The 15288-nt window shown below is 47.0% G+C and overlaps 1 protein-coding gene across 1 annotated transcript; it reads left to right on the forward strand.

The window, feature by feature from the left end:
* Nucleotides 1-341: 341 nt before the first annotated feature.
* LOC310751765 (transforming growth factor beta-2 proprotein-like) lies at nucleotides 342-15074 on the forward strand. The gene is made up of 7 exons (XM_083591378.1): nucleotides 342-1151; nucleotides 2822-2985; nucleotides 3486-3618; nucleotides 5184-5294; nucleotides 5399-5564; nucleotides 9255-9408; nucleotides 13050-15074. Exons 1-7 carry the CDS (start codon nucleotides 800-802, stop codon nucleotides 13206-13208), a joined length of 1239 nt encoding a protein of 412 aa, XP_083447504.1. The 5' UTR covers nucleotides 342-799; the 3' UTR covers nucleotides 13209-15074.
* Nucleotides 15075-15288: the final 214 nt, after the last annotated feature.

Genomic DNA, 15288 nt, shown 5'->3' on the forward strand with positions numbered 1-15288 from the left:
AATAATAATAATTGCCCAGCAATTTCCCCATTGCTACAAACAGCTGAAGCTCCTGACTCAAAGCAAAAGAAAAAGGTGATTTGAAACTTTGGCCTACGTTCCAATAATCTGGAACGTGAAAAGGAGCCACCTCAACACCAGGGAGGCTTAAGATGCAGCGGGAGAGGCCTGGAAGAGGTGCGTCTGGGCAGGGTGCACGGTCCAGACCTCTTTGCGAGGCTCCGGGGCCCTTCTCGATCAATGCTGGCTCTGTGGAGCGAAAGCATGTGGCAGGAAGGGGGTGGAGGATGTGTGGGAAGGATTGGGGGGGTGTTGGAGGGTGGGAGACAGCTTGTCTCTGAGTGGCTCTCCCAGTTTCCTGAGGCGATGGAGGGAGAGAGTACTGAGCAACTCCTGGCTGTTTTCTGCTGCTTCTAGCCCAGCAGAAAGGGCTGAGGCGAGAGAGATGGAGACGGAGGCGCACAAATACGACGACGGCGCAGAGGAGAAGGTGGCCTGGTTCGCCCGTTGCACGTGACTACAACCAGCTTTGCACCAGCCCTTGGACTCCTGCAAGACTTCCCAAGTCTTTGTGGGCTTGTCGGGAGAATTTCAGAAGCTCCCCAGCCCCCTTCAGAGAGAGGACCAAGACTTACTGTTTCATCATCAGGCTGCGACCAACCCCACCGGGACGGGCAGCTGGCTCTCTGCGTTGTCCAGAAGAACTGGCAGACTTGAGGCGGGCTAGGTTGCCAGCCTAGAGCAGCCGTTTGTCGCCCCCTCTTATTTTGGCTTTTGTGGAACCTGGCACCCTCCAAACATGCTTTTCCTGGTGCTTCTGGTCATGCCATTGGTGACGGGCCCCAGTGGCACAGCCATGGCACTCTCTACCTGCCAGACCTTGGACTTGGAGGTAGCCCGGGCACGGAGGGTCCAGGCCGTGCGAGGCCAAATCCTCAGCAAGCTGCAGCTGGCAACACCTCCCGAGGAAGAGGAAGGGGTGCCCGAACAACCGCCCCCCGAGGTGATGTTGCTGTACAACAGCACACGGGAGCTGATGCGGGAGCGGGCAGCCTGCGGCGGACGGAGCGCCAGCAGCAGCAGCGAGGAAGAGGAGTACTACGCCAAGGAAGTGCGGCGGGTGGACATGCTGCCCGCCGGGCACGCTGACAGTAAGGGGCATGAAAAAGGGGTGGGAGATGGCTGAGCCTTGGAGCGGCCAACATGGCCCTGGGTCAAAGCTCAGACTGTGGGGAGGATGAATTCATTAGGATGGCAAGAGCAACCACGACTGGGGAGAGGTCTGTTGGGAGGGTGAGTCATGATACGTACGCTCCCAGTACGTTTCTAAGCACAATTCAAAGTGTTGGTGCTGACCTTTAAAGCCCTAAACGGCCTCGGCCTAGTATACCTGAAGGAGCATCTCCACCCCCATCGTTCTGCCCGGATGCTGAGGTCCAGCACCGAGAGCCTTCTGGCGGTTCCCTCATTGCGAGAAGCAAAGCTACAGGGAACCAGGCAGAGAGCCTTCTCGGTAGTGGCGCCCGCCCTGTGGAACCCCCTCCCATCAGATGTCAAAGAGATAAACAACTACCTGACATTCAGAAGACATCTTAAGGCAGCCCTGTTCAGAGAAGTTTTTAATGTGTGACATCTTAGTTTATTTTTTGTCGTTGTGGAAGCCGCCCAGAGTGGCTGGGGAAACCCAGCCAGATGGGCGGGGTACAAATTAATAATAATAATAATAATAATAATAATAATAATTATTATTATTATTATTATTATTATTATTATTATACCTAAATGGAGCCTCCATGTCCAGAGGCAGTGTACCAGAAGCTACTCTTCTTATGCCCTTCCTGTGGTATCTGGTTGGCCACAGAGAGGAAATAAGGGCTAGGTGGGCCATTGGTGCAATCACAGGAATGTAGGAAACCGTCTTTTTATACTGAGTCAGAACCTTGGTCCATGTAGCTCAGTACTGTCTGCACTGACTGGCAGCAGCCCTCCAGGGTTTCAGGCAGGGGACACTCGCAGCCCTGCCTGGAGATGCCAGAGATTGAACCTGGGACCTTCTGCATGCAAAGCAGATGCTCTCCCACTGAGCCACGGCCTCCCCCCACCCCCCACAGGACTCTTAGAGGTTCTTGGAAGGCAATGAGGAAAAATGCTAAGGACCCACCCACAGGTGCCTATTCTCTACTTAGTGACCGCATTTGTTTGTGTGAATGGGCTGATGGACTATCAATGGTTTCATATCACCGTTCACTCACATTAGGCCATTGCCCCTTGCACGGTTATCATAAGACAGCGAGGTAGCTCAGATAATGCAGAGGGTTGTTTGCCGACATTTAATTTAGTGGTTCAAAAACGTTTTTCCTCTGGGCCACACTTTCAGAGTAAAAACTTGCTTGCACCACACCAAACCTTTAAGAAATATGTTGGAGAACAAAAAGAACTAGTAGACTCAATTTGAGTGGCATGACTCGAATTGATTCGTTTTTTGCGCATACATTTCAATAACCCCAAAGTTTGACGGTACAGATGTTGTAAAGGTGTCATGATCTGTCGTGGAACAACCCCATTGAAGAAGACAGAAGTGGTTACTCAGACATCATTGCTGGTTGCGAAGGAGGATCCCATGACAGGCTTCAGGGCCCCCAAAGTGTAGGTCTGCCACTATCTGCCAGGGATTCTTTGGTTGCAGTTCCTGCATCGCAGGGGGTTGGACTTGGGATCCTTCTACGAGTCTATGAAAATAGGTTAAAAGAGCAGTGGTCATTTTCTTACCTTCTTCCTCTGATGATACTGTCAACTTCTTTGTTCTCCTCCCTCTCTGCAGACTCCATCGCTAGCACCCAAGCCAGCCCCTTCTTTCGCCTTCTGCGTTTCGACGTCTCGGGCGCCGAGCGCAACCTCAGCAGCCTCGTTCAGGCCGAACTGCGCATCTACAGGGTCCCAAACCCCCGAGCGCGTGTGGTGGAGCAACGCGTGGAGTTGTATCAGGTCAGAGCCCTAAAGTGCCTGAGAGAGGGACAAATCCGTTGCTGACAGCTTCTTTTAGGTTCTCATTTTCTCAGCCTTCAGTACAGTTCTTCGTATTGCAAATTTGTGAATACCTCTCTAATAGACACCGTTTTTGTATGCAGTTTTGACTAGTGCACACATTTTTAATTGCAATTACTCGTAGTAGAAGGCATTTTTGTATGCTAGGTTTTTTCCCACTGATGTATGCATGTGGATTCCCCCTAAAATATACATCCCCCCCCACACTTTTGGTTGGATGGAGAACTACACTGCAAAATTCAAAGATGTGCAAATTTCAAAGGATCAGTGTGTTACAATTTGTGTATTGGTTTGAGAAGCAGAAATCTGGTCGTTTCTCCATAAAATGCCAACAAAATGGTTGCTTCCTCTGGTTTTAAATTTTATAAGCTGCCTTGGGGACAGTATGAAGAAAAGCAGGGTGTAATATTTTAATGAAACAAAATTAAAAACATCCCCAGGTGATACGGGCAAGAGAGCCTTCAGGACCAACCCAGCGTTATGTGGAAAGCCGAACGTTTCACCCGACTGATAGGGCTGAGTGGGTGTCCTTTGATGTCACAGATACCATCAGCCAGTGGCTGGATAAAAGAGGTGAGCGCCCCTCTCTTCCTAAACCTATTTGTATGGAGGGAAGATTCTTCACTTGGAAAGTATTCAGAGTTGTATCTAACCTCAGTCCCACACACAGCAGACCCCACTGAAATTAATGAACATAGGGCCATTATTTTCAATAGGTCTCCTCCCAGCAGGACTTACTTGGATACAACCCTTTTATTATTATTATTATTATTATTATTATTATTATTATTATTATTATTATTATTTGAGGGAGGGGGGAGGTTACCATCTGCCTGGCATTTTCCCAGCCCGCCCCCATTTCCCCAACATCTGTTAGTGGTCAACTGCAGCCTCCATCGTTCTGCCCAGATACTGAGGTCCAGCGCTGAGGGCCTTCTGGTGGTTCCCTTGCTGCGAGAAGCCAAGTTACAGGGAACCAGGCAGAGGGCCTTCTTGGTAGTGGCACCCGCCCTGTGGAAGGCCCTCCCACCAGATGTCAAAGAGAACAACAACTACCAGACTTTTAGAAGACATCTGAAGGCAGCCCTGATTAGGAAAGTTTTTAATGTTTAATAGGTTATTGTATTTTAGTGTTCTGTTGGAAGCTGCCCAGAGTGGCTGGGGAAACCCAGCCAGATGGGCGGGGTATAAATAATAAATTATTATTATTATTATTTCTGGCCTTTCTTCACTCCTACCCAAGCCGTCATCACACCAACCTGCTGCAACAGATGAGGGGATGCTTCTACCATGTCTAGGCACACCCTTTCCTTTTCCAGCTCAGCTCAGCTGAGAAGCGTCCTGTTCTTTTAGCAGCCTTGAACCATCTCCCCAGCCCTATATAAGCCCTGCCATTGTTTGTGCTGGTTGGGGCTGATAGAAACTGGAGTTGGAGGGCCAAAGGTTCCCCATCTCTAACCAGGGGAGCTTGGTCCATTAGGGCACATGGGGCACTGCCATGGGCGTAGCCAGGATTTTTTTGGGGGGGGGAGGACTTTTGTTAGGGAGGGCAGAACCAATGTGATTGGTCAGTTAGTTAAGTATTTCTATTGTTTTACTTGCTCTGGGGAGAGGCAGCTGCCCCCCTGCTCCCCATGGGCACTGCCCCACCAACATCGGCCTGCTCCTCAGTCAGTCCTCACCTGCCCACCTTCTTATTTGCAACCAGCTTCCTCCTCCTTAGCCTCAGTGCTGCCCTTTGAGGAACTCAGCAGGGAAGAGGAAGATGGGACAATGAGTTGGCCCTGCCAATCATTTACTCTGGCGCCACCTACTGTTGGGTTCCCGGCTTTTTGGCCTACCAGTCCCAATGGGCATCAGCCACCACTGTCTCTGGCATATAGGATTGCCATTTCATATGGTGTGTGCTGGCCTTGAACCTGTGCCTTTTAACATCAGCCAGGCACAGAGAAAATGTTTCCTGGAATCAAGATGAAGGGATGGGGAAAAGCATCCCTGGCTCAGTTTCTACAGTGTGGGCCAGACTGCTGTTAAAAGGCACACAGAAGTAGCAAGGTCAACATAAGTGCTTCTGCGCTTTATGACAGCGAGATCCAAATTCTCCATTTTAATTCTCCTCTCTGCATCGTCTTCCCCAGAGAGAAACCTGGGCTTCAAGTTGGGAGTGCATTGCCCCTGCTGCACTTACGTCCCTGCTGGAAACACGATTAACCCCAACCACAGTGAGGAGCTGGAGGCTCGGTTTGCAGGTATGGACCTAGGCAGGAACACCGGGGTGGGGTGGGGGTTTCAGACCACCCTCTCTCCCCCCCTGGATTTGTGAGTCACGCAGCTACTTCCTATACACACGCAGGCTTGGATGACGATCTTATCAAGGAAGCCTGGAAAGGGCGTGCAAGGCCCCCAGATCTCAGCGGCAAAGCTCCGCATCTGATCCTCACTCTGCTGCCCCCCCACCGGTTGGAGTCCCCACCCAAGGGACGGCGTCGGAGGTCAGCCAACACTCCCAGCTGTGCCAGGTGAGGAAGCAAAGCTCTTCAGAGATATCAACATTGTGTTGGGCCCTTAAACATCCTAACAGTGAGTGTGTGTTTTGTGGTTTGGGAGACCAGAAGTGCCACTGGTCTCAATGAACCGTGGATGACTCTATCAATTCATTGTCAATACAGCATGGATTTCTCACAATACAGTGGTACCTCGGGTTAAGTACTTAATTCGTTCCGGAGTTCCGTACTTAACCTGAAACTGTTCTTAACCTGAAGCACCACTTTAGCTAATGGGGCCTCCCACTGCTGCTGCGCCGCCGGAGCACAATTTCTGTTCTCATCTTGAAGCAAAGTTCTTATCCTGAAGCACTATTTCTGGGTTAGCGGAGTCTGTAACCTGAAGCGTATGTAACCCGAGGTACCACTGTATACATATAGGCTCTTTTTTTGGAAAGCATTTCTCCCCTAACACAAGGTATTTTTGCATATTATGTTCACAAATATATACAGTTTAATGCACACTTTCCCCGGTAGATGCATTTTTTTTTTATACAGTATATTGTCTGGCTGGAGAATTACACCATGAAATTCAGAGCTGTTCCAATTTTGAAGGATAACTGTGTTTTGGTTCACATATTGTTTCAGCAAGTGCAAATTAGGAAGTATTAAAATGCAGAACCTCATCTTAAGTCTCTGCATTGCTTCTGCAAACCATCCTAAACTGTTCTCCTCCTTGGATGGGCAACTTGTTCCTCATCACCATCTCAATGATCATTAGCTGTGATTCCTGCATCGCAGGGGGTTGGACTAGATAACCCTTGGGGATCCCTTCCAACTCCACAAACCTATGATTCTGTCTCATCCAGCTTTTACAGCCTGCTGCTATGTTCAGGTGCCATTCAGTCACATACCAGCACATTCTGGCTGTGCAATTAAAGCCGACGTAGAGCTCTTGCACAAGAAACCCACCTCCCCCGCCACCAATTCAACTTTTTACTATGCGAGAAATGATGGGAAAGTGTACATACTGGAAAGGGCGGAACTCACACATGCTTGGTGCAATGTCGCCCAACTTCCTTGCAAACAAATCAGAATGAATGCTCAATAAATAGCATTCTTCCCCACAAACTTTGTGCAAACAAATCAGGATGGAATGCTCAATAAACTGGCCATCTGGAAGCGCCCCTTGTTTCAAGGAGTTCCACAGACTGCTGGGGAAGGGAGGGGGAGGAGGAAGGTATTAATTGAATGACCTTAGTGATTGATCGATGGTGCACAGTCCGTATACCCTTTTACATTTTGTTGGTTTTTCCTTATTCAGCCTATCTCCACTCTTCAATGAGAGTGATCATGCTGGGTATAACAGACCATCCAGTGCTTTTTAAGGGAACTTCTGGATGTCAGAAACTGAACATAGTGATCACCCCCATCTCCTGTCAGTCCCCATTTTCTGGCAGGCAGAATGATCCCAGCTGTGAACACAGAGACTGTATGTCTTCCTGAAGTGACTCAGTGGCAGAAAAAAAACCCTTTAGTGGTTACTCTTGATCTTCTTGTGGCCCTTCCCTCCTTTAGCAAACACCCATCTAGCCCTAAAAGGCAACCTAAGAGAAAATAAAATGTAAAATGTATTTATATGCATACATAAAATGAAATCTAACAACACCTCTTTTCACCTGTTTCAATGCCTCTTCGTTAAACGCCAGACATGGGTTTGCCTCCAACTAAGTCGTACCTGGAGTAGGGAATGGGTGCATCTGTCAGTTTCACTTCCTCTCAGCTTCTCATTTTTCCAATTTTAAGTTTGGTTCTCTCACAATTCCACACCAGTTCATGCATTTTTTTTCTTGTAACGTGCACATTTGTAAGAAGCTTTGCCTAATATACACATTTTTGCAAAGCAATGTCCCTGATATAATGCCATTTTGTATGTTGCGTTGACTATTATATGCATTTATATGCACACTTTATCTACATTTGTTTACACATTAAAAGGCATTGCAAAAGTTGGAGAAGTGTGACTTTCAAAGGATGGCTCTGTTTCATAGAATCAACACAGAGTTGGAAGGTACCATGGGGGTCATCTAATCCAACCCCCTACAATGCAGGAATCTTTTGCAGCCCAGAGTGGCTGAGGCAACCCAGTCAGATGGGCAGGGTACAAATAATACAAATTAAGAATACAAATTCAGAGTCCCATGGCTTGCAAATTGCTTTGAAAAGTGTAAGCTTGCCTTTAAACTCTTCCCCATCCATAACTCAAAGTAGACCCTTTGAAATTGACAATTTAGTAATGATCCTTGATTTTAATGAGTCTGCTCTGTGTTAAGACTGAACTGCATAAAATCCACGGAGTCAACATTTATATGTTTTAAAAATTTCTACCCCACATTTCTAACAAAAGCAAAGCACCTCTAAGGATACGCAGAGTGCCCTCTCTATAATTGAGTAGATACAACCCTATCCCAAAGGGGGACAAGGGATAAGGTTCTCCTATCAATACAGCGTATTGATAAAGCCATGGTTTTCCATATAAAGCCATGGTTTTCCCAGTAGTGATGTATGGAAGTGAGAGCTGGACCATAAAGAAGGCTGATCGCTGAAGAATTGATGCTTTTGAATTATGGTGCTGGAGGAGACTCTTGAGAGTCCCATGGACTGCAAGAAGATCAAACGTATCCATTCTGAAGGAAATCAGCCCTGAGTGCTCACTGGAAGGACAGATCCTGAAGTTGAGGCTCCAATACTTTGAGAAGAGAAGACTCCCTGGAAAAGACCCTGATGTTGGGAAAGAGGGAGGGCACAAGGAGAAGGGGACGACAGAGGACGAGATGGTTGGACAGTGTTCTTGAAGCTACCAGCATGAGTTTGACCAAGCTGCGGGAGGCAGTGGAAGACAGGAGTGCCTGGCGTGCTCTGGTCCATGGGGTCACAAAGAGTCGGACACGACTAAACGACTAAACAACAACAATCAATACAGCCTGAGGGAGGGTTGTCGTCGTCCTCAACCCACAGAGCTTGAACACTTCATTGTTCCGCAAGGGCGGTTTTTGATAAAGATGCAATCTTTGGGCACTGTATTTGCTGCTTCTTTTGCTTTCATTGGGTTTCTAGTGCTGCCTACTTCCTCCCACCCCCACGCCCGAGCCACTGCTGCGTCCTGTGGCCATGAGTTCCATTGGTTTACACTGGGAAACCTTTTCCAGTCGAAGGGCCCAATGCCAGTGGTGGGCAGGGCCAGAGGCAAAAGATGGGCGGGGCAACGGATGTAAATTTTGCCTGTGTACAGTAGGTAACTTTCCACACACACCCGCCCATGCAAGCACACCCCTTTTCAGGCAAGCAAAAGGGGTGTTATCGGAGTTCACAGACACATTCTAGCTAGGCAAAAATATTTCGGTCGTGAAGATAGGCCAGGGAGGGGTGTGGCTTGGAGGGACTTATGAGGGCCAGACAGGGAAGTGCCCCCACTTCTGGTTTACTTGGTATATGGACCCCATCTTTTTGATTCCTTCTCTCCACTCGCACTCACCCCCCAATTAATATTTTAATGTTTCAATATTTTAATGTTGTATTTTAATCTTGTTTTTAAGTTGTATTCATTCAACTTGTTTTTATTATTGCTTGTTAGCCGCCCTGAGCCCGGCCTTGGCTGGGGTATAAATAAAAATTATTATTATTATTATTATTATTATTATTTATTAATTCTCCATCTTGCTCCAGGAGTACAGACCAGGGCTGTTGCCTGCGCACCCTGTACATTGATTTCCGCAAGGATCTGAAGTGGAAGTGGATCCACCAGCCCAAAGGCTACAAGGCAAATTTCTGCGCAGGGAGCTGCCGTTACGTATGGAGCATGGACACGCAGTACAACATGGTGAGAGGGCCACACAAGCGGGCAGGTGGTGGGTGTCCCTCCCCGAACCCCCAGCCTGTAGACAACCCCAGTTCTATTATTCTACCCCTGGGATCTCCAATTCTACCACCCTTTGTGCTCACATAGAACCTCATGGAGTGGGAGAAAGAATATTTGTTATTAATTCAACGGGTGATAGTCAACTAATTTTTACTCAGAGTAGGCCCCTGGACCTAACCTAAGTTATCCATAGTTATTAATTTTAATGGATCTATCCTGAGTTACAATATTTTATTTATTACAATATTTTATTTATTTTATTTTATTCAGATTTATATGCCACCCTTAGTCATAAGATCTCAGGGAGGTTCACAGAATAAAATACAGGATAAAAACAAGTACAGTCGTACCTTGGAAGTTGAACAGAATCCATTCCGGAAGTCCGTCCGACTTCCAAAACGTTCAGAAACCAAAGTGCGGCTTCTGATTGGCCGCAGGAAGCTCCTGCAGCCAACTGGAAGCTGCGGAAGCCACATCGGACATTTGGGTTCTGAAAATTGTTCAAAAACTGGAAAACTCACTTCCAAGTTTTGATCGTTCGGGAGCCGATTTGTTTGGGAGCCAAGGCGTTTAGGATCCAAGGTATGACTGTAACTAATTAAAGCAAAACAATAACTACGTTTTAAAAGGCTGCAGAATATTAATCAGCCCAAGGCCTGGTTGCTTTTGCCTGGTGCCTAAAAATATGTAAGCAAGGCACCAGGCAAACCTCTCTGGGGAGAGCATTCAATGAACAGGGAGCCACTACAGAGAAGGCCCATTCTTATGTTGCCACCCTCCGGATCTCATGTGGAGGCGGTACACAAAGTAGGACCTCAGATGATGAACGCAGAGTCTGGGACGGTCTATATGGGGAGAGGTGGTCCTTTAGGTATTATGGTCCCGAGCCATTTAAGGCTTTATAGGTCAAAACCAGCACTTTGAATTGGGCCCAGAAGCTAATTGGCAGCCAGTGAAGTTGGGCCAGAAGCTCAGCGGAGACCTGCAAGAAAATATGCTCCTATTCCAGGATACTCCATTCCATTCCATCCCTACCCTCCTCACAGTTTACTTTTCCAAACATGGGCCCTTTCAGACTGTCTCTATTTTTGGGTGGGATGTAGTCACATACTGGATGTCATACTCCAGGGAGCCCTTGTTTCTGAAATACCAGCTTCTCAACAAAGTACCTCACTAGCACAGACAGGGTTGCTGGTGCAGTGTAGCCCAAACAAACCAAGGTCAAAAACAGGGAATCCAGAAGGTCAAGCCAGGATCTAAAAGCCAGGTCAAGAAACAGTCCAAGGGCAATATCACAGGGTAGTCCACAAGGTACAGCACAGCAAGGAGGAATAAGCAGAGTCAGGAGTGAGGAACCAGAGACCTGTGTTTTTTCCAGCAAGTGGAAGGTTCAAGAAGGAAGCCTTATACCATCTGGTCTCCTAAACCACATTCTAACCACAGCTGCTGGCAGTGAAGGAGTGTAGGGATTGTTTACTCATGAGTAGAAACATAGAAACTTAGAATTGTAGAGTTGGAAGGGACCCCAAGGGTCATCTAGTTCAACCCCCTGTGATGCAGGAATCCCTTACTCACAAGTAGTCTGCTGACTCTGAGTCCATAGATGTATACTGTACCATTGCTCTTCAGCCTGTATCTGAAGTTTCTGGTATTGGCACTCTTAAGGACCAGACTCTACCTCCTCCTCTGACCTTTCCAGAGGTTCTTCCTCAGGTATCAGCCCAGAGGACTCCTCTAGGGGATCCTTGGCATAGGACTCAGGGGGTCCTACCTGCTTCTCAAGGTCCATGGCCTGTGGGGTGTCCGGTTTGGCCTCTGAGGACTCCACGCCTGGCACCCGGTCAGGGCTAGGCATGATATTGGCAAGAATTCAGGTTGTACAGTTATCGTTGACTGAAAGCAACAAACCTACTTCCCCAAAAAGATTGGATGTTTTGCGACAAGGGAAGTGCATTAGAAAGTGTGGGACAAATACTGTTATCCAACCTCCCTGTGAATAAATCAGAGCGAATGCTCAATAAATAGCTGACATCATCTAATCTCCAAGCAAATCAGGATGAATGTTCAATAAAAGGTCATCTGGAAGTGCCATGATACTCAACATTCCAGGTCTATTGAGCATGCTTGGGCTATTTCTTTTTGGGGGGTGGCAGTACCCCATGTGTTTTTTTATTCTTTTTTGTACTTTTGAGCTTCTTAAGGTTTCCCTGACTATATTACTACTTGTTTCTGGTTTCTGAATTGTTCCTTTTGGGCCCAGTCCTGCTGCCACTCATCATTTAAGTTCACTGTTAGACAGAGAGCTATAACACATGGTGGCCCTATATAATGTCATGTGCTACATAAGGGGTGGGGAACCTGTAGATCAGGGGTGTCAAACTCAAATTCATCGGGGGCCGCATCAGCAGTTTGGTCACCCTCAAAGGGCCAGTTGTATCTGTAGGACTATGTAAAGGACATGTAAAGTGGAGGTTTCCTGTGTAGAACGGCCGGCGCCGCTAGAGGGCAGACGTTCTCTGGCTTGTAGGCTGCCGCGCATGCGCTGAAGAGGCGGCTTTCTTGTGTCAAAAATTTTTAAAAAGCGAGAATAAAAGGTGGCGGTCGGCGGCAGCTACAAGGGCCACATGACGAGGTCTGGCGGGCCGGATTCGGCCCGCGGGCCTTGTGTTTGACACCCGTGCTGTAGATAGTGACATGGGGAAAATTTGATTTAGGTTGCCACATCTATCAAATTCGCACTTTCTGAAAAAAGATGAGAACTGCGCTTCTCCTAATTTTGTGATTCAGATCTCCATCCAATGTTTACAAAAATGCCTACAAAATGAATATATTAGTGAAAATAACATGCAAAAATGAGTTATATTAGAGGAAATTGTTTGCAAAATTTGCACACTAATCAATTGCATGCAAAATAGCACACAAAAATGTGTTTATTAGGAGAAATTCGCACTAAGATGCTGATGAGTTTTTCCATCACCCTCTCTGACCATTGGCCCTGCTGACTGGGAATGATGGGAGTTGGAGTCCAACAACACTTGGAGGGCCATTTCATTTTTCCAAACCTATGTTCAGTTCCCCACATTTTCCACATCAGTTTGCAAATTCTTTTTTGCAAAAGAAATCCTCACGAAAATTCGCCTGCAATTCAGTTTGAATTTCTCTGAAAACACACAAGTTTGCATGCTCTTTCCCCCTAAAATATAATGCATATAATATAATATAATATAATATAATATAATATAATATAATATAATATAATTCCTGTACTGTATGTTACTTTTAGTAATATATGCTTTTTAAAAAAATGCACACTCCCTCGCCAATGTACACACTGCTTGGCTGGGGAACTGCACTGAGTTTTGGTTGGCATGTTGTTGTTTTTTAAAAGAAGTGTGAATTTGGTAGATTCACCTTTAAATGTAAACTGAATCCAGTTTGCCCCAATCCAATCACTAGACAGGAGTTCAAGGCATCTGGGCAGCAAGGAAGAAAGCATGTCATCTTTAAAGAGGAGACCTCAGGGTGGTTCTGGGTTAGGGACAGAACTAGAGAAGAAGGCACGTAACTTAACGGCTTCTCTCTTCAATCCCAATATCACGCAGGTGCTCCCCTTGTACAACAAGCTGAACCCCGAGGCCTCGGCTGCCCCATGCTGCGTCCCCCATGAACTGGAACCCTTGACTATCCTCTACTACGTTGGCCGCTTGCCCAAAGTTCAGCAACTCAGCAACATGGTTGTGAAATCCTGCCGCTGCCGCTGAGTGTGTGTGTGAGGGGGGCAGGAACTGGTTTCATGGATGGTGGGAACTGGGCTAACTGGAGTAAAGGGACATCCCTTCTCATCCCTATCAGTCTGTCTGTCCCAAGGCTACTGGGAAAAGGATTGTCAACCTGACATTATTCCATCCCCCCCCATCCCGCCAGTACAAGGCTCCAGCATTTTTCTTAAACCCCAGCTCCCAGGGAAGAGTCAGCTTCTCCTTCTGTGGCTCCACTCATCAGCAAAAGACTCTTCCCTCTTTCCCAGTTCAGTTCACAAACCAGTTTGGCTCGCAGACAAGTGCCTTGCCCTTGCTTTTCTCCCAGATACTTTGAAAGGGATTGGTGGGGTCTCTCTCCCTTGAGCTAATTCCTATCCATGTCCTTGTGCTAATTCCTATCCATGCAAACTCAGCACTTAATTTTTTCAAAAGAAAAATATGTGATTGAAGCTGGTCCGTATGTCTAGCATCCTAGCCTCCCTGAGGGTGGTTACTTGGTGGTATAAGATTGGCTTTCGGTGCATGCTCTCCCCTTTAGGATTCTTTGACATATTCCAAGTGTGCAGGCCTTGTGTAAACTTTTGGATGATCAACTTGGCTCAGGTCAAGCCTGAGATCCATCTAACCTGGGACCTACCAAAGCTAGTCTTCAGTTTTCTTGGGAGGAAATGCCCCAAGTACTTGGATGCTAGCCACACACACACACACACACACACACTCAAAACCAAGCGCCTGCTGAAGGCTTGGCTCAGTGGTAATGAGTGCAAACACAGGGCAGAGAGGCATGCAGAGAGGCAGGTTGACAGACAAAGGATCTCTTGATCAGGAAAGAGGAATATAGAGCGGTAGGATAAACAAGGCTGTGTGCTTAAGTGTTGTATGAAGGGGGGGAAGGAGGGAGAGATAGGAAGGGAGGCAGACAGAGCGGGCTGGTGGGGGTGCTCAGCTCGGCTGCAGGTAAATATTTGAGAGCAGAGCTTCGTGGTTTCGGAGCTGTGTGTAAACACAACACAGATGGAAACGCAGAGCCCTCCTAGCATCTCTCTGCCCTAATGCTGAAAGTACTTCTTCACACCACGACAGCGCATAGTTTAAAACTATGGCATCTGCTCCCAGAAGAAGTAGTGATGGTCACCAATTTGGATAGCTTTAAATTCAGAGAGGGTAATAAGACTATCAGCAGATACCGACTCTGATGGCTATGCTCTCCTTCCACAGTTGGAAGTTGGATGCCTCTGAATCCCCATTGCCGGGAACCTCAAGTGGGGATTGCTGCCATCTTGCTTGTGGGCTTCCCATCAGCACACCTGCACTAGATCTTCCTTGAATTGATCCAGCAGAACTGCACAAGACCACAAGTGGTTGTACTGAACTGCAAAAACCCAGCCTAAGGAGGATTATAGAAACAGGGAAGGAATTTTTGGAAATGGGATTTTCTTGCCCTAAATAACTTTTCTGCCCCCATTATCTGCCCACACCCTCAGTGGTCAGTTAGCTTTCCATAGCTACTAAGCACACTTAGTCCTTGCTGAGCTGTTTGGGAGAGTGTTCCCTGCCCCCACACTTTCAGGTTTTCTGGCCCTTTAGATTGTTTGTACTCTGACAAATTTTGGGGTCCCCCCCAAGCCTGCTGCTCCTGCTCCCTTCCCTTATGTGGGGGTGGTGCTGTTTTGGCTACCTAAGCACCATTCCCTGCCGGAACATTGAAAATAGAAGGATTGATGATAAATAGAACACTATCCATGCATAGGCCCGAAAGCTTCAAAGTGTTCGGTTTTTAAAAAAATTTAAAGGGTCCAATTTGTCCAAAGCAGCAATAATTAATCTTGTTGGGCTAATGAATTAAAATTATTGTGGGAAACAGCACTGTAGTTTTGTCCTGAACTGCTTGAAATCTGCGGTGTATACACAGCCGGACAACAACAGCTGAATTCTGCACCCAATTCCATATTCTCTTCCCCTCCTTATTTATTTTTAACTGCCTCTGCTCTTTTTTTTTTTGTAATCCTAGTTAGCTTGCCTGTACCAAATCATTGCTTAATGATTGTGATCGGTTTCCAAATAATATCTGCATTCATTA

Source organism: Podarcis filfolensis (genome assembly GCF_964270895.1).
Source record: "Podarcis filfolensis genome assembly, chromosome: 16".
NCBI lineage: Eukaryota > Metazoa > Chordata > Lepidosauria > Squamata > Lacertidae > Podarcis > Podarcis filfolensis.

Excerpts from the sequence above, each read along its gene's own strand:
- LOC310751765 (XM_083591378.1), top strand. The coding sequence starts at position 800 with ATGCTTTTCCTGGTGCTTCTGGTCATGCCATTGGTGACGGGCCCCAGT. Across the intron at positions 5,565-9,254 it reads AACACTCCCAGCTGTGCCAG|GAGTACAGACCAGGGCTGTT; the intron begins GTGAGGAAGCAA and ends ATCTTGCTCCAG. Across the intron at positions 9,409-13,049 it reads TGGACACGCAGTACAACATG|GTGCTCCCCTTGTACAACAA; the intron begins GTGAGAGGGCCA and ends AATATCACGCAG.